A 23613-nucleotide genomic window follows, 5' to 3' on the forward strand; every position below is an offset into this window, starting at 1 on the left:
ATAAATTTTTAACAATTTTTAACAATTAAATATCGACATGCGCAGAAACGACATTACTTTCCGGTTCACCTAATATATCCTTTGTGATAGAAAAAAGTTTTCATTTTATACAGCACGGGGCTGCCAACTTCAGCTTTTATCAAGATATTATTCTCATGTGCAATAATAATAAATAAATATATCAAAAGTATATAAATTATTGAATAAAATGTTTGAAATGATAGTTCTTGCATATATGTTTATATAGACGTAGTTGTATGTTTGATATCAAAGTAAATAATTGTTAGAATTTTTGTTTTAAAACTATGTAAATAGTACATAGATATTTTCCATCAAATATTTACGGTATTGTTCTTATAAATAAATTACTAAATCAATTGTAATTGAAAGTGATATCATTACATGATTGAAGATTATTTGATGATTAAATTAATCATGATCTTTGATTACATGATTTTGACTACTTCTCTTATTTTAAATTAAGTTTAAAATTAACGAAATTTTTGAATTGACAAACTATAGTAATTTACGATTTCATATATACATATAGATTGTTATGAGCCATATATACGTATAGATTGTTACGAGCTATATATATGTATAGATTGTGGAATTCGCAATTCAGTATGTCTAGAAGGCTGTTTCTAGGCACACAGAAACTTTGACACGTACCAACGGATTGCCATCTGTTTTTTAAGGAAATTCGGTCTGAGTGACTTGCGAACGTTCCGAAATATCTGAATATTTTATTAAGAGAGTTTATCTATTAAGTTGTTAATTGTAAATAAATTGTCCTTGTTTTGTTTATTAAAATTCTTTTTCGTCTACACGTGCTCGTGGTTGCTCGTAACAATGTATATATTTATGTATTTATTATAATAATTATAAACAAACATATATATATATATGTATATATTAATAAGTTATTTATATTAGAATCTTAGTTTTTATTGAACTATACTCGGAACAAAACTTGAACAATTGATATCGATTGTGATAAAATTGTTTTACATAATGTAACCTGATTACTATGGAGTAAAAGGCTGTTAATATTCAATGAAAATCTCCATCTTTCATAATCAATTTTTATTATTTTGATTTCCTTTTTATTCTCAAGTAACAAAATATATTATATCATTAATCATTATAAAATTTATTAACAAATTTATCGTTATGTAATTATGAGAATTAAATTTAGGAAGAAAAATTTTTTGTTGGTAATCTGTAAACTCTGTATAATTTTTCCGATTTTTTTTGATGCCAACTGAAGATACATAAATCGACTGGAGCACTTGCTTATCGATATTAAAGCATAACTAATAACAACCTCTGCAGTGCATGCAATAGTACTATAATTATAAATTTTATTAATTGTATTGTTTTCATTGTTAAACTTAAATTTCTTGTTAAATAATGAATTATCAAAGTTTTTATTGCCTTTAAATGTTAAACATCTTCTCTATATTTTTTTAGACTCTTCATTGTTCTATTAGACATGATTGTAGGACTGGTCGAATGGATTAACATTATGCTATAATTTGCTTTAAAAGGAATTACGAAAATATTTCTTTTGAGAAATGAATTGATGAGTTGAATTTATCCAGACTCAACTCTTTCTGTTGGATTGCGTGCACTTTCTTTTTGAAAAATTAGCTTTATGATTACCATATAAGTAGATATTTCATTTACGATTATGCTTAATTTATATAGTCTATAATAAAATATCAAAACTTGTAAAAACGCAATAATAACTAATTGATTTGCATGAGAATATATTAATCAATAAATATGTATAGCGTTTCATGGAATTTATATCTTTCGGATATATTTATAGAAAATTTTATATATAAAAATATATATATATATATATTTATGTATAACATTTTATATTGTATTTTTTAATATTAATATAGATGGAAAAAATGTAGAACATATAAACTTAAAAATATAAGCTATTGGAACGAATAGTCTTTCACACTTTTATTTAGAAGTAAAGATATTAAATCTTAAATGTGGGAGTTTAAAGCAAGGAGTATGCTTCTATTATGTTTAGCAGACGGTATTTAAAATATTATCATTATAGAATACAGAAGCACTTCAATCTTACAAGGTACTTTTGTAAAAATGATTTTATTACATATATACGTAATATATTAGGTTGGTGCGTATGAAATGTCGGATTTTCTTTAAATGTGAACGTTTGTCTCCCTGTTTTTGTTATGCTTTTGTTTTTGACATTGTTTATAGTCGTACTGTCCATTGCCAGAGTCACATTTTGGCAAAGAAGATTTTCTCGAAAGTGTTCCCTATTGTTATTTGCTTTGAATTTTGCACCGATATGAATTCAACCTATATTCGTGTAATTTTCTTATATGAGTATAAACTTGGTAATAATGCTGCAAAAGCTGCACACTATATAAACCAAGTGTTTGGGGAGAATACTGTGAACGATCGAAAAGTGCAGCGTTGGTTTGAAAAATTTCGGTCTGGTGATTTTTCCCTGCAAAATGAACCGCGTGGAAGACCCGAAACGTCTATGAAAAATAATGCTCTGAAAGCATTGATGGAAATGAATCCAACTGTTTCTTCAAGGGAACTTGCTGCCAGAATGGAAGTTGACCATACAACAATATTGCGACATTTTTCTGAAATTGGCATGGTGAAAAAAATGGATAAGTGGATACCGCACGAACTAACCGAGCGAAATAAGCTGGATCGCTTGAACGTATGCTCATCATTGCTAACCCGATTTAATCGAGATCCATTTTTCGATCGGATCATTACTTGTGATGAAAAATGGGTTCTTTACGACAATAGGAAAAGGTGTGCTCGGTGACTTGATAGGGATGAGGCTTGTGCTCATACTCCACGGCCATCACTTCATCCATGGAAAATTTTAATCACAGTTTGGTGGAATGTGACTGGAGTAATACATTACTCATTCCTTCGAACTGGAATGAAAATTACATCCGAAAAGTATTGCCAGTACATTGAAAAAATGCATGAAAAATTGAAAATTATATGCCCATCACTTGTTAATCGGCATGGCCCAATACTTCTCCACAACGCTCGGCCGTATACATCGTACAAAATAATTGCGAAATTAAATGAATTAAAATATAAAATTTTGCAGCACCCACCTTATTCACCGGATCTTTCGCCAATCAACTTTCATTTATTTAAACATTTAGAACTGTTTTTACGGGCTAAACAGTTGAAACGAAACGAAAATGAAGACAGTCTGAAAAATGCCATATCAGAGTTTATTAATTCTAAAGATCAGAATTTCTTCAAGACAGGCATCTATGCATTAAAATCTCGTTGGGAAAAGTGTATTGAAGTAAATGGAGCATATTTTGATTAAATAAACAGTTTTTGGAAAAAGATATGCAGTTTAATATGTTGACTTAAGAATCCGACATTTCATTCGCACCAACCTAATATTTTAGTTTTAAATAATTGCATTAATTTATAATAAGATTGATAATGTTATAATTTAATAGGATACATTACTATCTGAATATAAAGTAGTAATTATTAAATTTATCTAAGCGCAGAAGAGATATTATTTTATTAGAATAAAGTAAGTTCAAAGAAATTGAAAAAGAAAATGTATCCATTAATGATCCGTTAGAAAATGTTTTAATTCGATCTTTGTAAATTTTTGAAATTATTTATGAGAATATATTATTTATGTTCATAATATTTTTGTGAATTTGAATATTACAGAAACTATTCGGAAAATTCAGATTTGTATAACGATAAATGTCAGGAGATTCATAATGAAAGATTATTTATTTGAATGTTTTATTAGAAGATGAATTTTGAAGTCAATTTGGGAGAAGTTATACAAATTCAGTAATAAAATTAGGAAATAGATAATATACAGAATGTAGACAACACGTCATGAATATATTATATAGTATAAGAAATATTAAACAACAAAAGTTTGTACGTGCAAAATATTCATCTAACAAATATAACTAACAAAAAGGATAATATTACTGAAACTTAAGAACGAGTGATTAGTTGTTAGAAATGATACATGAAGATCAATTTATCACATCTACCTCATATATATTTAAGAATAACAGAAGTACATATAGGGATAAAAAGAATTTTGAGCAATGCTTAAAAATGATAATAATCATAATTTGGGAGATAATATAATGAAGAGTAAAAAAATTGAAATGCCCTATTAAAAGAGAAAGTATTAAAAAGCAGTGACATTTATTTTCCAATTTGATGATTTTAAATTTGATGATGTTAAGGTGTTAGGTTTTAATATAAAAGGATTCGATATAAAAGAATAAAAAATCTGATATGAAAAGAAAATTTTCAACAAAGTAAATTTTTGTTAAACGTTAATTACATAAAAGTCAAAATTTCTTTTGAAACATCAAGACTTAAGGTAAATAGTGTTAATACAATTGGCATTATTTAATGCTCAAATAGACCCAAATTGGCAAAAAAAGAAATTGTGTATAAAAGATTTGCGGTATGGCTTAATATTAATATTTTTAACAAATATTAGTATATGATAATGGAATTATATATAAAGAATAATATTGGTATTATAAACATTGATATCACTACCAACTATTAATTCATAAAAAATACGTTATTGAAAAGAAACGTCAAATAAGAAAAGTATTAGAAGAATCTCTGATTTTAGAAAAGCAAAAGATTTACAAGAATAAATCCCTTAATAATAGGGATATTAATAATAATCCCTTATAAAGAAAATATTTTGATTTATTTATAATTAAGAAAATGATAAGAAAAATAATTTAGAAATGTTTAGAAAACGTTTAGAACTCTACGAGGACAATTCGCTACATTTAAAGTTATTTAGAAAAGTATTTTTAATGTATTTTATATTTTTATTTAATATTTTAAAATTATTTGAAATTTATTTTTTATTTAAATTTGTTGAAGTTTTATTTCTATTGTAATTTTAAGGAGATTATCAAAATATACTTCTTAAAAGTTTAATGTAGAAGGTTTGACAACAAATTCTTCTTTTATTTTCTATCTGCAAAATGGGTTTGGTACTCAACCTATTAAGGGAGAAAGAAAGCGAAAGAACATGTGTTCGAAAAAAATTTTATAAATGACATTAATTGGTGCAAACGCTCAAATAATAGACGCAATCCTTTCATATTGTCCTATAACTGCTGTGTTTAGTTTAGCCATTAAAATGATTCGATGATAAAGAAAGTTAAAAATTTTTCTCTGTTTGAAAACGATTTTAATATAGTACGAAAAAGATATTTCTTAGAACAATAAACATAAGGTTTGAATATTCTGTTACTAACTTTTTACTATTTACAAAACGAAAAGTCGTTTTTAAATTAAATTGAATTCAATAGAATTGGTAATTCATTTATTATACAAAATGAAAGAATTCTTATTTCGATAATGATAGAGATGCACGTAGAAAAGAGAATCGACTAAAAGAGAAGAAAATTCTTCGTTAGCTTCGTTAGCTAAAGGGGGAGGAATTGAAATAATGTTCTGTCTCATCGAATAAAAATAGTAAACGTAATTTTGTGTTGTAGAATGCATTTGGATCAGTTCTCGATGACGATAATTATTATATAAGGTGTGACAAAAACTTTGTACACCTGAAATATTTCCATTAGTTTTAAAAATATGGAAAAATGTTATATACAAACTTGAATGATATGAAAAAGGACATAGTATGACATAATATTATATATATTAATAATATCTTTCTCTTGTGAACTTTCATGTAATCAATAATGTACAAACAAATATATATAAAGTATATACAAATAAATAAAATACACGGTCGTAATATTCACAATATATTATTCACCCTCTCATGCATCATCTCTAATGCATTCTTAATGTAAAATATAATGCATCTTCATTAAAAAGTTAATGACGCAGAGAAAAATAAATTCGACCGATTAGATCTCAATGGGGAATCAGTTCAATTTCAATATGCAGTCTTTATAAAAAAAATTACTATTATTAACAAATAAATATATATAGTTTATTTTTAATACCCACATATGCATTTACAAATTTTACATTCAAGACAATATTTGCAAATCAAATTCATCCTTTTGCAGATTACATGCAGCTGTTTGGAAATTAAATTAAATCTTTAGAAAATCAATTTTTTCTATAAAATTTTTCGTTCAGATTATTGTCTTTTAATTTCTAAAATAGAAAGTAATGAAAAGATATTTTTAAAAAATTCACTCAAAAATAAAATTTCAAATCACAGTTTAATAATATTATTCGATGTACAATCAATGATGTAGTGAAAATCTACATGAGTTTGCATTATGATCCAACTTTAAATGATACATTTACAGGAAATTACGATTTCCCGTAAATTGTAAAAATTCCGAATTAAATATTAACATAAGTGAGTTCTTATTTAAGAACTATCTATAAATACTCATTTAGTAAAAATTGAAAAATAGAATTGCTTTTAACTTTATTGCACAAGAGAAAGATATATTGTTTAATTTATAATTATGAATTTCATGTGTAAAGAAATGGATTTTACTAGATAAATAAATATTTTATTTACCTCTTTACATTACATACAATGCAATTTGGATTTTCTTAACAATAAATATACATTCAATTTTATTTTTATTACAAAAATCATTATTTTTATTAATAAAACCATTCAGCAGAAAAACTTGATATGCAAAAGAATACATATGATTTGCAAAATGGTGAATTTGACTTTCAAAGGGTTGAATTTAAAACCGAATGATATATAGACTTAAGTTTCTTTACAACTATGATAATTCTTATGCTTCTTACATTATTTATAATTTCTATAACCGTGAAATGAAGATTTTCCGACGATTTGACATTGATACAAGAATCCTATGAAGAAGCCAAATGACCAAGATGGTGAATTTGATAAGACGAAAAACTGTTAGAATTTAGATTGAAACAATATACTGGTATACCTATACTAGTATAGATAAAGATGAGACACATACATTAAGAAAATATATTGATTCGTGCTAAACATTAAACAGAAATGAAAAATTACATTTTTGTATACATATGCATATATATACATATGCAGAATATAGACAAATTTGGAAAAAAGAGTTTGAAAACGTTTAGAACAGAGATGGACAAAACATGATTTGATTAATAATTGAAAGGGTTAATATAAAATCCGGGTTATTAATCATGACTACTGATTATTTGATAATTAATAATCATTGATTAATGAAAAAGAGAAATAGTCAAAACCATATAATTGAAGATCATGATTAATTTAATAATCATTAATTATTCAATGATTACATTTTCAATTACGATTAATCAATAATTTATTTGTAAGAACAATACTGCGAATATTTATGGAAAATATATACTTATTAGTCATATAGTTTTAAAACAATAATAATAGTAATAGAGTAATAGTTGCTTTTAACTATCATTTCAAATATTCTACCTGATAATTTGTGCTTTCGGTACATTTATTTATTATTGTTGCACATGAGAATAATCTCTTGACAAAAGCTGAAGTTAACAGCATCGTGTTGTATAAACTAAAAGTTTTTTCTTATTATTATGAATATATATTAGGATTATAGTTATTCACACACTAAATTGTGTAATATATTTATATTATACATTTTTATATTACACATATTATTAGTCAATAATAACTTCAATTCTGTAATTCGTAAAGCATTGAACAGTTAAAGCGATATCAATATATTATGAAATAATAATTAATCACTGCATGATTTATAAGTGACTAATTTATGATTACAAATTAAAAAAGTAATTATTATTAATGATTTATCCTAACAGTAATTAATTTTAATTAATTGATTAATAATAAAATTTACTATAATTCAATATATATATGATGTATTATATAACACACACACACACACACACATATATTTATATATATATATATAGAGAGAGAGAGAGAGAGAGAGAGAGAGAGAGAGAGAAAGAGAGAGAGTGCATGCGTGATCATGCATTATGATTACTATTATAAGATATTTGACATATGGATGTGATCAAATTCATTTGTACTAAATAGAAAAAAATGTATCCTAAAAAATACGAAAAATCATGATTCAATTATATCGCTGAAATTTAAAATATATAAAACGCTGAATGTAATTTTTTTCTGGCTATAATATACATATGTAAGTATACCTAACATCGTGTAAGTAAAAAAATTTGAAACAGTTCGAAAGAATTAAAATATTCGATAAATAAAGACAAAGTATCATACATATATTTACGATAATGAAACGAAAAAGTTCTATTTCAATTTAAAACTATATTAAATAATGCAAAAGTTTAGAAAGACGTACGCGTGTTCATATTCGATTAGAAAATAATAATCAAAATATAAATATCATTGAGAATAAATATTGGCGTTGTCGTTAATACTTTATCGCTATACATTTACGATTCGTGTATTGTTTTTTAATATTTCTTATATTTTTCTTTCTTTTTATATAAAATCCTGAGGATTTAATAGACGGGATATGATGTACCATCGACATCTTCTTCTTTTTACAAGCAAAAATAAACTTTTCTATAATCAGAATACAAGTACTCAAAAAGATACCAATTAGGATAAAGATAAGAAGTGATAGTACGCTGGTTAGGGGAACTGGTTGATGCTCTATCATATCATTGGATTTCTTTTCAAATGGTGAATTTTTTAAACGACTCATAATGCCATTGTCGAAAAATTTCTGCAATCTAAAATGAGCAGAAGTTTTAACGTACGATAAATTAAAATTTATATTATTACATTCTTGTGGTCTTACTGAAAATTAAAGATGCCGGTAAATGGATTGTGCTTAGATAAAACTATAGCTACATTATTCACGTGTCCTGTCTCAACACGAACTACATTGCACGGAATTTTAGGATCTATTGATTTTTTCACTTCGTCGAACGTATATATTGCTAGCTTCTGATTTTCACAAATCTGTAATTTAATAACTGATATTAATAATAAAACTGGATATAATCTTATTTATAAATGTTATTTAATTTTTTTTTATAATATTTCATCATACACTCGTAAATCCTTCCAACACAGTTAAGGGCAATTTGTCTTCTTTTAGCATCAATTTCATCAACTTTTTTGCGAGCGGAGCTTCCGAATTCTGTAAATAAACGTTTTTCCTTGTCTTTATATATATATATATATATATACACATATATATATATATACATATATATACATATATACATATATATACATATATATATACATATATACATATATACATATATATACATATATATATATATATACATATATACATATATATACAAATATATATATATATATATATATATATATATATATATATATATAAACATACGATAACAGCGGTATCATACTCACTGCAAATTTATCATAATAAGCGGTACCACGAAAAACAGAAAGTTGATAAGTACCATCTTGAACGAAACTTTCTAATGAATCAAAGGGTAGGATGTGACTTACGGTCGTTAAAAAGCTTATCAAAGCCGCAGAATAAGCAGCTGATAAGACGGTAACCAAAAGAAATACAGAAAAGTATGCTATGCGTAACGAAGATTTATCAAAAAATTCTACAGAAAAAAGATACTTTGTTAATGCTTTAATATATAAAAATATTATTAATAATTATCTTAGTATATAAAAATCAAATTAAAAAACTAAAAAACGCAAATCAAATAACATTGAATCAAACCTGGAATTCCTTGTTGACAAAATATACCCCAAATTTCCAAAAAATTATCGGACAATAAATGTCTGATTTTACGATTGGTCCCATTTTTTATTTTCAGAAAAATCAATAAAATTGATGCAGCAATTAATACTCCAAACATAGCAATCCAAACAGAATAAGCGAAAGCCTACGATAAAAATAATTCCTTAATTAATGAAGGTTGTGAAAAAGAAAATATAACAAATTCGATTGCAAATTATCGTACTAGAAAATAAGATGACCATTTAATCGCGAATATTTCTGGTTCCCGAAAGAAGAGACAGTCTTTGGAGATCAAAACAGGATTCGTGAAGTCAACGGCATCTAATCTATCATTGGTCATAGAAAACTCTGAAAGAGAAATATCTGCACGTCCAGCATATAATTCTGCAATTGCACCAGACCAAGTTTTTTCTTTTGGATTCCATCTTCCATGCTCTTCTACTTCTGAGACAATGTTGAAACTAAAATTGAGAGTGGCACAGAGTTCTTTTAATATCCTACCGTATATACCATCTAATTCGCCATCCTTGTTTATAATTATAAATGGAGAATTCTAAAGAAGAAAAAGCAAAAAGAAATAAAAAAATAGAGACAAATTTTTTGAAATAGAAAATAGAAAAAATATCTACATGAAAATATTCTACCTTAACTATAACAGCTCTCATGATCAGGCCTTGTAAATTATGTCTTCTTTCATAAAGAGATTCTGGAACTGTTTTGGTAATTCCTCTTTCTAAGCTCCACGTAGCTACATCATTGATTTCAGTCCGATTTATATGGATCGAATACCATTCTCGTAATATATTTCCCGTACTGCAACGGACCAACATTTCTGAATTGAATTTTAAATGAAATATATTACCTGGTGGACTGTCACAATAATTTGTCCCATGTTCTTTGTACAGGAATATCACTAGCCACATGGCTGAAGACATATCAAAAGTACTTGTTGCTAAAGAGAATTCTTTAATCGCATTATAATTAGAGATCATCACGATGTAATACGGTTGCATTATTCGTCTTACGTAGTAGAATGATTCGTGCAATTGTGAAAAGGGCAAACTCGATATTGCAATATCTTCTCGAGAAAATGCACGCCTCCATTTATATATCATCGTTGTCATTTCCATTTCTATAGAAGAAAAGAACAAATGTAGTAGAAATGAAGAAATGAAAATGAGTAGTGTCTTTACCTTTTTCCGAATCGGCGTATAAGAGAATTGCAGAGTTCTTTCCATATAATTTGCAAATGTCTATGGTAAAAGGAATCTGTTCGTCGCTAATAGAAAGAAATTCGTACGATCTTGCAACTTTCGGAAGAAAAAGAATGAGAAAAAGAACAAATATTTTTAATAGCATAACGAATGTCTTTTTTCGTGTGTCGATCGATTGATTATAGTGTTACTTTTCAAATTGAACGAATCGGACTCTATTTTCTAAAGAAAAAGAGAAAATTTTTATCCGACTACAAAAGCAGCTCGTAGGATACTAAATTCCTAAAGTAATAAGAAAGTTATTGTTATTTCGATTATTATGCTTGTCATTCATGTATCTATATATAAAAGTTATACATTTATATCTTTCTACGGTAGTAAAAAGTTAAAGAAAATATTAAAATTTCACTTCTATCTTAATAATTTAATAAATGTACTGATCGATATAATTGAGGCAAGCACTTAACAAAATGAAATGCGACTACTGCACGTTTAAACAAATATATATGAGCGTCGTCTAATATGGAAGTTTAATTATCGAAGCTATATAAAGTAATGGAATGTTAGCTTTATTCATACGTTGACATAAATTAGTTATTCTTATTGATATTGTCAAAAAATCATCCCATGTTACTATAAGATATTGTCAATTCAAAAATTTTATCAGTTCATCTTATATAATGTGCATTTTGTCGAATTCCTTACCGTTAACTTTGAACTTTTCTGCAAGAAATAATATAAAAAAAATGTTCATCTATACAAGCTACTTATTTTCCATTGGGCTACATTGTGGTTATAAGAAATAATACAAAATGCATAATAGTAATACAGTGTTTCAAATTTTTGTTCAGTCTTATCCCACTTTAACGTCTTAAAAATGTTGATGCCTTCGCAAGAAATCTACTAGAAAATAAAAATTTTATAAATTGTGTTATATAAAGAAAAACGTACTGTTGAAAAACGTACGTACATATGATAGGTAAACAGTATAAGAGATAGTACGACTATTGTATCTTTTAGTTATTCAGTTTTGCATTAGACACCGAATGTATTGATCAGTTAAATTCTAAACAATAAAAGATTAAAACTCGTTTCAATCATTTCTTTAGAAAAAGTCTTTAAAAGGAATTGTGAACTCTTTTCACGAAAGATTCATACTGTAATTCAAACAATTTGACATGATTAGGATAAAATTACTTCCCTGTGGGCCGAACGTCCCGTGTTGGAAAATATATATATTTTTTATAATGAATGTGAATAGTAATCCAATTTTTTAATCTAAAAAATCAGTTGTTGATTCTTAATTATTTATTATTGGACTCCTAGAGGACTGTGAACTACAATTTGATAATCTAAGATATTAATTATACTATATTTTGTGTTTAAATAACAAATATTGGTTCATGCAATTAAAATGGCGGTAAGAACTAAAAATCTTGTCCATAACGAAGTGTGATCAGCTTTTCGAACTGTGAAAACATTCGTCCAAAAGAAATTCATCCTCGAATTACAAATGTAAATAGATAAGATGTATAGGACCACAAGCTAGGTGTCCTGATGTGATGGTTTTTCACGATAATGCTTATTTTTCTATGCATCTGAAGACTAAAAACATTTTTGAACTTTAAACGGGAGGTATTGCAATATCCTGCTTACAGTTTGGTCTTAGCTTTGAGTGGTTACCACATTTTTACAAAATTGTAAGAGTTCTTGAGAGAACTACGCTTTTCAGAAAACGATGATTTTAAATCTAATATGTAACGATGTCTATGAGATTATATATACCTAAAAAGTTTAAAAATTTGTTTTGAAATAAGTATTTTTATTCAACAGTATGATTTTTTAAGAATATTTTCTAAAAATTTTATCAGAAAATTTCAAAAATCGACAAAGTTACAGTTTGAAATCGATCTTGTCGAGTTTTGTAGCTGGCAAATGTATAGTCCTTAATAATCGACTGCTTCACTTTGAAAATTTCTACCTGAACATTTTAGGTTAGAGGAACATATTAGGATAAGTATGAATCATTTGTTTTTGAATAAATACTAATTTTTGCGAAAATGTTCAAAATGAATCGATCGAAAATTACAGAAGAAGAAAACAATAATTTACAGGATAGCGCATTATTCAACAATGGTTAAATAAACTTGTAGCGGAAGTGTATGATGAAGGTATAAAAAAAATCATCCCATGTTATTATAAGTAAATAGGTAAATAGGTACGGCGAATATATTGAAAAGTAACTAAGCATATGTTTACAAATAAAGTTATATTACAGACAAAGAAAACTTTTTAAAAAGATTTATATTGTAGTAATTTCAAAATAGATATTACATTTTAAACGACCCTCGTATATATTTATATAAAAGTATTATATCTCTGTTATTCCTTAGGCGCAACATATCGTACGAAACTATTACAGTCGATTAAAAATATGTTTAACGAAGTATACAAATTTGATTATAACATTAATTATGTAATATATTTCATGTAAATTTAATTTAAAACCTGAATGAATAGATATGATCAAAACGCGAAGTATGTTATTATAAGATAATCATTTCACATCAATTATTTATTGAAAATGTAACATCGAAAAATTTAATACTTCTAAAACATTTTTAGTTATATAAATATAATATGGAATAAATAAGCATTGTCGGAATAATGGAAAGATTCAATTATAATGCCGATTTTCAAAAAGGAAGACAAAATAAACTGTAATAATTATCGGAGCATCTCACTCTTACCTACATACTATAAAATTTTATCGAATATTTTTTTGACGACGCTTGTACAATATGTAGATGAAATAATTGGGGATCATCAATGTGGTTTTAGAAGAACTAGATCGATTACATCTTAATATTCAACAAATTTTGGAGAAAAAATGGAAATTTGATCAAAGTGTACATCAGCTTTACATTGACTTCAAAAAAATGTATGATACGATGAAACAGAGAGAGATTGTTTGAAATTTTGATTTGGCTGAGGAAACCTAAAAAATTGGTTAGCATAGTTCAAATCTATTAGAAAGATACTGGAGGTAGAATAAGTGACAAAATCAAAAACTTAATACTTACAGCAGATTAAAGTAGAGAAATGCACTGTCGCCTCTTCTATTTAATGTAATATTGGAATATGTCGTTAAAGAAATCCAGAAAAGTAAAGTTAGTCTGTAGTTGAACAGTATAATACAATTGTTAATATATTCGAATACAGATAATAAAAAAACACTAATTAATAATATTAAAACTCTGAACGATATTGACGTTGTTGTTAATAATTTACGAGTTAATAACATTTACAATTCACGTGATGTTTTGTAATATTTCTTAAACTTTTCTTCCCTTTTACATAAAATGTTGAGGATTTAATCAACGGAATATGATGTACCATCGATAATTTTTTCCTTTTATGAGTAAAAATAAACTTTTCTATAATTAGAATACAAGTACTCAAAATGATACCAATTAGGATAAGGATAAGAAGTGATATTACGCTGGTTACGGGAACCGGTTGATGCTTTATCATATCATTGGATTTCTTATCAAATGGTGAATTTTTTAAACGACTCATAATGCCATTGGCGAAAAATTTCTGCAACCTAAAACGAGCAAGTGTTTTAACGTACGATAAATAAAAATTGACTTTATTCGATACTTGCGTTCTTACTGAAAATTGATGACGTTAGTGAATGGATTGTGCTTAGATAAAATCATAGCGATACTATTTACATGTCCTGTATCAATACGAACTACATTGCACGGAATTTCCAGATTTACTGGCTTATTGTGTTGAATCGAGTAGATTGCTAGCTTCTGATTGTTACAAATCTATAATTTAATGACAGTTATTAATAATAAAATTACATAAAGAAGTAACGCAATGAAACTTCAGATATTAATTCCTCATACGTAGAGAAGCAAAAAAAGATAGATCTGGAAAAGCTTAATTTATGAGTTAAAAGATTTCCAATGGAACACCAGTTAAATCAAATTCAAATACATAATTGTGTCTCTTGAATTTTTTGTTGTAGTGAAAATCTTTTACACTTGAAGATAGACTATTGTATTCACATTCATAAATGTATTTATTTTTGAACGTCTTTAGAACTTAATATTCAAGAAGAAGGTGAACATTCTAAGATTTCATGTAAGAAAATATCGAAAAAGTGAATCATAATATCAGCAAATAAAATGGAGTACACCAAGCACACACCTAAGTCTTGAAAGTCTTATAGCTCAGAAATTAAGCACTTCAATATCCATGTTGTTTAGATAGAACCTATTATTTCTTCTATATTTATGAGAAATCCATTCTTGAAGATTCGTTGCGTGATTTCGTTACATTTTGTATATATAAATGTTATTTAATTTTTTTTTTTTTTGTAATACTTCATCGTACTCTCTTATATGCTTCTTGTTCAGTAAGAGGCAATTTTTTATCTTCTAACATCAACTTCATCAATTTCTTTGCGAGTGGATCTCTCGAATTCTACAAATAAATATTTTTCTTCATCTGTATTCCACTTAATATATTTATTGTTTTATATATACACATCTATACTCACATGAAAAAACATAGATTACAAATATGCATGCAGCGTCACGTACATATTATACTCACTGCAAACTTATCATAATAAGCCGAACCACGAACGACGGCAAGTTGATAAGTACCATCTTCAACGAAGCTCTCTAATGAATGAAAAGGTAAAATGTGGGTAGTGGACGTTAAGAAACTTATCAAAGCTGCTGAATAAGCGGCCGATAAGACGGTAACCAAAAGAAATAAAGAGAAGTATGCTATTCTTAGCGAAGATCTAACAGGAAAATCTATATTAAAGAAATATTTTGTATAAATATAACTATTAAAAAAATGAAATTAAATGAAAATCAAGAAATATTGAATCAAACCTGCTAGTCCCTGTTGGCACAATATGCCACAAATCTCCAGAAAATTATCGATGAATAAACATCCTATTTTACGATCAATACCATTATGTATTTTGAGAAAAATAAATACGATTGATGAAGCTATTAATATTCCAAGAATAGCAATCCAAACAGAATTAGTGAACGTCTATAAAATAACAATTTCATAATTCATGAAATCTAACGCATGAAAAAGTGAATAATAACAAATATGATTGTAAATAATCGTACTAAAAAGTGAGATGACCATTTAATTCCGAATTTTTCTGGTTCTTGAATAACAAGAAGGTTTTTGGTGTATGTAATAGGAAGAGTGAAGTCAACAACATTTAATCTGGCACTGGTAATAGAAAAGCCTGAAAGAGAAATATCGGCACGTCCAGAATATAATTCTGCAATTGCTCCAGACCAAGTCTTTTTATTTGGATTCCATCTTCCGAACTCTTCTACTTCCGAGACAATGTCGAAACTAACGTTGAGAGTAATACAAATTTGATTTAATAACTCACTGAAAATACCACCTAATTTGCCATTCTTTTTTACGTTAATGAAAGATGAACCCTATAAAAGAAAAAAGAATAGACATAAAGTAAATGAAAAATAATTTTTTTAAGTAGAAAATAGAAAACGTATTTAGAAATAAATATTTTACCTTAACTATAACAGCTTTCATGATCAAACCCTGTAAATTATATCTTCTGTCGTAAAGAGAATTTGTAACCATTTTAGTGATTCCTTTCTCTAAGTTCCATATAGCTACGTCATTGATCTCGATTAAATTCGTATCGACCGAATACCATTCCCATAAAATATTTTCCGTACCACAGCGGACTAACATTTCTGAGTCGAATTTTAGATGAAATATATTACCTGGTGGATTGTGACAATAATCGAAATCATGTTCCTTGTAAATGAATATTACTAGCCACATAGCTGAAGACATGTCAAAGGTACTTGTTGCTAAAGAGAACGCATTAATCGCGTTGTTATTAAAGATCACTGCTATGTAATACGGTCGTACGATTTGTTTTACGTAGTACGATGATTTGTGCAATTGTGAAAAATGCAAATTCGTGCTCGCAATCCCTTCACGAGAAAGTGCACGTCTCCATTTGAAAATTATCGTTGTCATTTCCATTTCTAAGAAAGAAGAATATTAATATCATAGAAATGAAGAGAAGGAAATGAGAAATATCTTTACCTTTTGTAGATTTATGGTGTAAGAAAATTACAGATTTCGATGCGGATAATTTGCAAATATCTAAAATGAAAGGTGTTTGTTTGTCGGCGTTGAAAAGATCTTGCGATTTTGCATTTTTTTGAAGAAAAAGAAGAACGAGTATGTTTAATCGAATAACGAACATTATTTCTTTGTCGATAGGATTATTTCTCAAGTTAGACGGATCGACGGTCTATAAAAATTCATAAGAAAATATTTACACATCACAAAATGTACAGTGCACATAAAGTATAAAGCGCCAGATTTTCTAAACTATTGAAAAAATTATCGTCGGTTATTCGATTATTCGTTTACTCCGAGAATCGTACAGATCGAAGTGCTCGCGACGTATATTTGTACTGTGCATATTCGCGATAATTCTATCTTTGCTAGCATATTATCGATTAAAAACATTCATTTTCCTCTTTTATTACTTTTTTTCTTTGGTGTGTGAATATACAGGGTGTCCGTCCATAAATGATCGGACAAATATTTCGTGACTGGTTTCAGTTACAAGAAATTTAATAATAGAAATTTGCAGGTTTCTGGATCATCAAAGAGTATCTAAATATTTTATTTTACCCATGACCATTTTGAGTTATTAAGGTCAATATAATTTTTATTTGTAGATGTCTACAATTTTTTTGTACAATTATATAATAGCTAATTTTGTAATTCATTAGCAATTGAAATTATGTGTAACATTTGCAGCTATGCATCGTTTATAATATAATCGGCATCTTATCGAACTATACTGTAATATAATTCATTTTTCATGATATACAAATATATTATTTAGAAATCAAGCAGCTATCTACTTTGATATGTTAAAGATCAGTACTTGTAAACGATTTCTAAATATTACTTAGTCAGTCGACTATTTTTCAAATTGCAGTAGGAGAAGCAACTACTTTAATATATAAGATGCGAAATATTTCGTAAACTATACGTAGTGGTAATTTTTTACATGATATGATTTTGATTGCAAAGGACCACACACTATATAAATATGTATAAGATATTTTGGAAAAAACTATGTTGATCTTCATAAATTGAGTAGGTTACAAATAAAAAAAGATCTTTATATGCATTTTGTAGCTAACTCAGTCATGTAACTTTCTCTTATTAAATTTTTTTGTAAGTCACAAGATATTTGTTCAGACATTCGTGAAAGAACACCTTATATATCGTCCATATTTGTGAATCTCTCTACATGGACACGTTTCAAGTTTGTATTATTATAAATATGATTGTAAAATATTTATAAAAATTAATAAAATTAAAACTTCCATTAAAATAATTTAATAGATGTTCTAAACGACATAAACGTGTAAGGACTTGATTGATTGATATAGTGTGACCATTAGATATAAAGCCTTAATTGAACAAATATATTACTTATGAGAATTTCACTTCCTTTGAAATAATTTAATGGACTTTCCAATCAATATAGACGAGTAAAAACTTGATAAAATATGGTGCGACCAAAACATGAAAATACTTATTTCAACAAATATATACGGTAATCATCTAGAAAGTAATAAAGTTGCACACACATTCTTCATATATCAGTAAGATTTTAATTAAACGCGTTGTTCGATTTGGCCGTCAAAATAATAGGTCTAGCAATAACAGTAGCGTTTAAAAAATACACATATCGAAATTCTACTATTATGCTTCTTATGGACGGTAAGTCGGATTACGAGGTTATATGAGGTCATAATATAGATAAAATGGAATCATATATCAAACTGATTAAATCACTCAAATTATTTAGGTAAATATCGAAGTGAAATTTTGTATTATGAAAAAAATCGTAAATTGTATTGTATATACGAAAAAATATATTATACATTCATAATTTATATGGATGCATAAATTTGTACTGATTCAAAGGTAACATAACGAAAATGTATTGCACAGCAACTGATAAATTTACTTTTAAAATTCATAAAACGTTTCTCATATATTTCAGATAAACTTACTTCTATAGGCTATATCTATGAGCAAATAAAGTCATATCAGTTGTGGTGATATTACCATAATAAAATTACATTACAACACATTGCAGGATCCTACGTTACGGTTATTATTACAGTTACTATTAAAGCTACGAAAAATGTAAATGACCAAAATGTATGTAACTATTTACGAATATAGATATACAAAAATTTTATATTTTTCGGTAAGAAATAAGATAAAAAAGAATTTTCATGTAATTTATTTTTCACCGGTTTACATTTTCCCATTGGGTTCATTGAATTTATCTCTGCTAAACTTGGTTTATACAAAAAAAAAAATACAAAATAGTTAATTGTAATGCTTCAATTCTTTTGGTAACTTGCTCCATCTCAACGTCTCTACAATTTTTATATTTTCTTTAGCAATCTAGTAGAAAATAATCATGTAAATTGAATAATTTAAATTCTAAAGAATAAAGAATCCAATCATTTTTCATTATGTTTCTTAAAAATATTACCTAAAAGGAATTATGAATTGTTATCACGAAATATTCTTACCTACTGTGTTAATCAAGACAACTTTATCTAAACAAAAAGTTATTGTTCGTCTATAGTCCTTATATTCCCAGTTAGAAAACAATACTGTATTGCTATAATGAAAGATTAATTGGAATTGCATAGTATTTTATTATATTTGTATTATATTTTTTATAATGAAATTAAATAACAAATCAAATTTTAATTTAAAATATCACTATTCCTGATTATAACTCGCGGAGTATACGCGAACCTCAATTAGAAAATCTAGATTATAAATCATATTAAATTTTGCGTTTAAGTAACTTATTAAATATTATTGTAAGATATTATTGTTAGCTCATACGCTTGAAATATCGGTGAGAATTGAAAATATCGCCGATGAGATCTAACCTTCGCTTTTCAAATGATGAAAACTGTCTTTGAAAGAAAATTCACCATCAAATTACAACTGTGTAAAAGAGATGCATAAAACCATAACTGAAACATCCTACTATCTGATGTTTCTCCACGGTAATGCTTGTCCTCATGTGGCTCTGAATATTAAAGAAGCTTATGAAACTTTAAATGTTTGGTGATGTATTGGTGAATCCTGCAGTCCAGACAAATCTCCAACTAATTACAATTTTTTTGCAAAATTGACAGACTTCTTGAAAAGACAATCGTTCAGGAAACGATAATTTAAAATACAACATGGAACGACGTTTATAGGATTACATACACCTAAAAAGTTATAAAAAATCGGTTGTATAAAAGTATTTTTATTTGACACTATGATTCTTTATGAATATTTCCATAAATAGACAAAGTTAGAGTTGTTTGAAATCGATCTTGTTGAATTTCGTTGAGGGAATTTCTAACTCACCAAAAATCTTTGAAACATGGAGTTGCATTAGCATCAACGCTACCAGTTGCACAATCGTCAATTGTAAATAATGTTGACTATGCAGTCAAGATATCTTCAAGTAACGATAAGTCCATTAGTACTTTATTAAGCTCAATTGAACCACGAATAGCTTGTACAAATTTCAATGCCAATAGCAGCACTTATCTAGAATTTCAGAAGAAATTTTCAGATGATCCAATCGGCTTTTCATGAGAAATTTGTAATCGATTGTGCTTTAAAAATAAGCTCAAGAAAATTATTGATTAATATCAGAATTTCTGAAAGTTAATTTGGATGTGATGGCGAATAAATATTGCATTCAATCTCTAAGTTGCGGACACGTCCTCATTTTTTCAATATCCAATGACTTTTTGTACTCACAAAAACCGACTCATTTTCCTGAACAAGATTTAATATCATTGCGCCATACATACAAATTCGACAGGTCATGTTCATAGGCAATATGAGATTTTCGAACAAATTGTAAAAATTTCTGTCTCAATAAATAATACTGAACATCAATTACTAAGAAACATTGATGATGATCACTACATCAAAGTTCATATCAAAAGAAAAAGAAATCATTAATCAAGGTACTTAATGAATTCGTAATTATTTAACAAGCGTAATATTAAGATATGGTTACAATAACGATAATTTTTTTTTATCGTCTTTACGACATTACAATTGATTAATCTTTCTTTGTTAATACGAACGAAAAAGAAGTACGAAAATATAAAGTAAGTAAAGGATACAGTCACCTGTAGCGAAATATTTTAACAGTACTAGTAGCTTTGCTGCAATTGAAAGTCAATCCACACGTATTGAATAGCAGACGATAATCCTCATGTATACGTTTTTCTGTGGTTTGCACAATAGGAGCTACAAATAGGTTTATCGGTATTTATTTAATTTCTATTTACTACGTATATCCCTTTATGTTACTATATTAAATGTATATTAAATATAGTAATCCATATTAAAAATGGTAATAATTAAATAATATATTAAAAATAGATCTGACAGGCAATGTGTTAAATGGCACTTGTAGTGCTAATGTTATTATTTATTTACTTTTAAACACAAAACATATTGCAATTTACACAAAGTGACAATGTAATAAATTATGAGAATATCCTTGTAGCTAATAATGATAAGATTGTATTTTTTTAAAATAACTACATTTGTTAAAAGCAATGAGAAACAATGTAGTAATTAAAAAAGTCTAACATTTTATATTAATAGTAATAGATTTTTCGCAAATGGACTGCATTATAATATAGCAAACATGAGTAATGAATTAATACACATTTACTTGGATAGCTGCTGATTTAGGTTTTGAGATAAGTTAATGGAAGAGTTATCAAAAATAAAATAAAAAACAAATTATTGATATGTACACAAGTATTCACCCATAATATTGTACCTATGTTGTGTGTTGAGAAAACAAGAATATAGCAATATTTAACTATAGCAAAATGCCGCAGAACCTGATAAAACCAGCGAATTATTAGTTTTTTGATAATGTAACTTCGAGAATTATTCAAATTAATCATATAAATAAATAATAATTTTCTTTCCCATGGAATTAAGTCATTTATGTATTTTTATTATATAATTTAATATATTCATAAATATTATTTATTTAAATATTTATATATTTATAAATTATTTTAATTATATAATGTTGATCTACTCAAGTCCGCTCTGAATGTTTTCTTTTGCTCTCTCTCTTAAAGTAAATTTTTTCTTTTTTCCATAAACAAACACTCTTCGTGAAAGACAAATCACGCTATCCTTTACTAGTATCGACTTACCTCACATATGTACACACATACACAAGACTAATTAGGTCTAGAACTTTCCATCCCTTTCATTCCTTCCATCCCAATTATCGATCGACATATCTCTCTTTCTTCCACATACATGATTAACTAATCTTCCATGGAAGCTTCCATCCTACATAAATATATATTTATTTTTAATTATTATAATAAAAATATAAGTATATATATTACAACTGCGCGTTTAAAAGAAAAAGAAATTTAATAAATAAAACAAGGACAACCTATTTGAAATTAACAACTAACAGATAATCTCTTTTAATAAAATATTCACATATTTCGTAACGTTTGCGAATCATGTCCAGTCAGACATCTCTTAGAAAACACAATCCATTGTTATGTGTCAAATTTCTGAATACTTAGAAACAACATTCTAATTCTGAGTTCACTTCGAACTCCTCTCTTCGAAGTCAGTTCCTAACAATATGTATGTATATATAAAACATTAAATCACTATAGATTGTTAGTTCAGCAATTTCATGAATTTTGAACATAATTTAAAATAAAAGAACTAGTCAAAATCATGTAATCAAAAATTATGATTAATTTAATAACTTCTAATTATGTAATGATTTCTGTTTCAATTACGTTTGAATTAGTAATTTATTTGTAAGAACAATTCTAATAAATTAATTATTTAGTTTGATATGAGATTATATGCGAGTAATAGATAATTTATGTGCTTTCGGTAGATTTATTTATTATTGTTGCGCATGAGAATTATCTCTCGACAGGAGCTGAATACGGCAGCAGTATATTACATAAAATAAAACCTTTTTTCTACTATAATGGGTATATATTGAAATTATTGTTATTTACATACAAAAAAATAATATTTTTATATTGTACATATTAGTCAATAATAACCAATTCTATTAAATCGTAAAGTACTGAAGAATTGAAACTATATCGAAATATATATGAACATACTTTTCAATGTATAAATACGCATTGCTATTCCTAATGAAATATTAATTAACCATTACACGATTTAGAAATGACTGATTTATGATCACAGATTATAAAAATAATTAGGATTAATGATTTACCTTAGTAATAATTAATTGATTAATGATTATAATATATATAATATCATTCAATAATATATTACAGAAATAATTAAAAATTTACAGTCCTAACTCTACTTAAGAGAGTTATTCGATCTACAGGTGCTGAATGTTTTAAACACGTAGTGTGTCAATGTTTTGTTGCATTTTTACAAGATATATACGTAAAGAAAGTATACTTTCTTAAATT

General features: G+C 26.8%; 2 protein-coding genes across 2 annotated transcripts; both read right to left on the reverse strand.

Moving 5' to 3' along the window:
* Window positions 1-8423: 8423 nt before the first annotated feature.
* LOC146872303 (glutamate receptor 1-like) lies at window positions 8424-11129 on the reverse strand. The gene is made up of 8 exons (XM_085663406.1): window positions 10952-11129; window positions 10403-10890; window positions 9982-10311; window positions 9738-9903; window positions 9407-9615; window positions 9072-9161; window positions 8817-8980; window positions 8424-8748 (listed from the first exon to the last, which is right to left on the reverse strand). Exons 1-8 carry the CDS (start codon window positions 11115-11117, stop codon window positions 8424-8426), a joined length of 1938 nt encoding a protein of 645 aa, XP_085519532.1. The 5' UTR covers window positions 11118-11129.
* Window positions 11130-14266: 3137 nt separating this feature from the next.
* On the reverse strand, window positions 14267-17300 carry LOC118450875 (putative glutamate receptor). The gene is made up of 8 exons (XM_035886872.2): window positions 17111-17300; window positions 16562-17049; window positions 16141-16470; window positions 15892-16057; window positions 15602-15810; window positions 15380-15469; window positions 14648-14808; window positions 14267-14579 (listed from the first exon to the last, which is right to left on the reverse strand). Exons 1-8 carry the CDS (start codon window positions 17271-17273, stop codon window positions 14267-14269), a joined length of 1920 nt encoding a protein of 639 aa, XP_035742765.2. The 5' UTR covers window positions 17274-17300.
* Window positions 17301-23613: the final 6313 nt, after the last annotated feature.

This window comes from Vespa mandarinia, chromosome 21, assembly GCF_050613455.1.
Source record: "Vespa mandarinia isolate Hongniang chromosome 21, ASM5061345v1, whole genome shotgun sequence".
In the NCBI taxonomy this organism is placed as follows: Eukaryota; Metazoa; Arthropoda; class Insecta; order Hymenoptera; family Vespidae; genus Vespa; species Vespa mandarinia.

Bases quoted from the DNA above. Each gene is read 5' to 3' on its own strand.
- LOC146872303 (XM_085663406.1), bottom strand. From the start codon at position 11,117: ATGCTATTAAAAATATTTGTTCTTTTTCTCATTCTTTTTCTTCCGAAA. The intron at 10,891-10,951 runs GTAAAGACACTA...TTTCTTCTATAG, and splicing joins ATACGCCGATTCGGAAAAAG to AAATGGAAATGACAACGATG. The intron at 8,749-8,816 runs GTAAGACCACAA...TGCTCATTTTAG, and splicing joins ACCGGCATCTTTAATTTTCA to ATTGCAGAAATTTTTCGACA.
- LOC118450875 (XM_035886872.2), bottom strand. From the start codon at position 17,273: ATGTTCGTTATTCGATTAAACATACTCGTTCTTCTTTTTCTTCAAAAA. The intron at 15,811-15,891 runs GTTTGATTCAAT...TCTTTAATATAG, and splicing joins GTGCCAACAGGGACTAGCAG to ATTTTCCTGTTAGATCTTCG. The intron at 15,470-15,601 runs GTGAGTATAATA...ATTTATTTGTAG, and splicing joins CTTATTATGATAAGTTTGCA to AATTCGAGAGATCCACTCGC.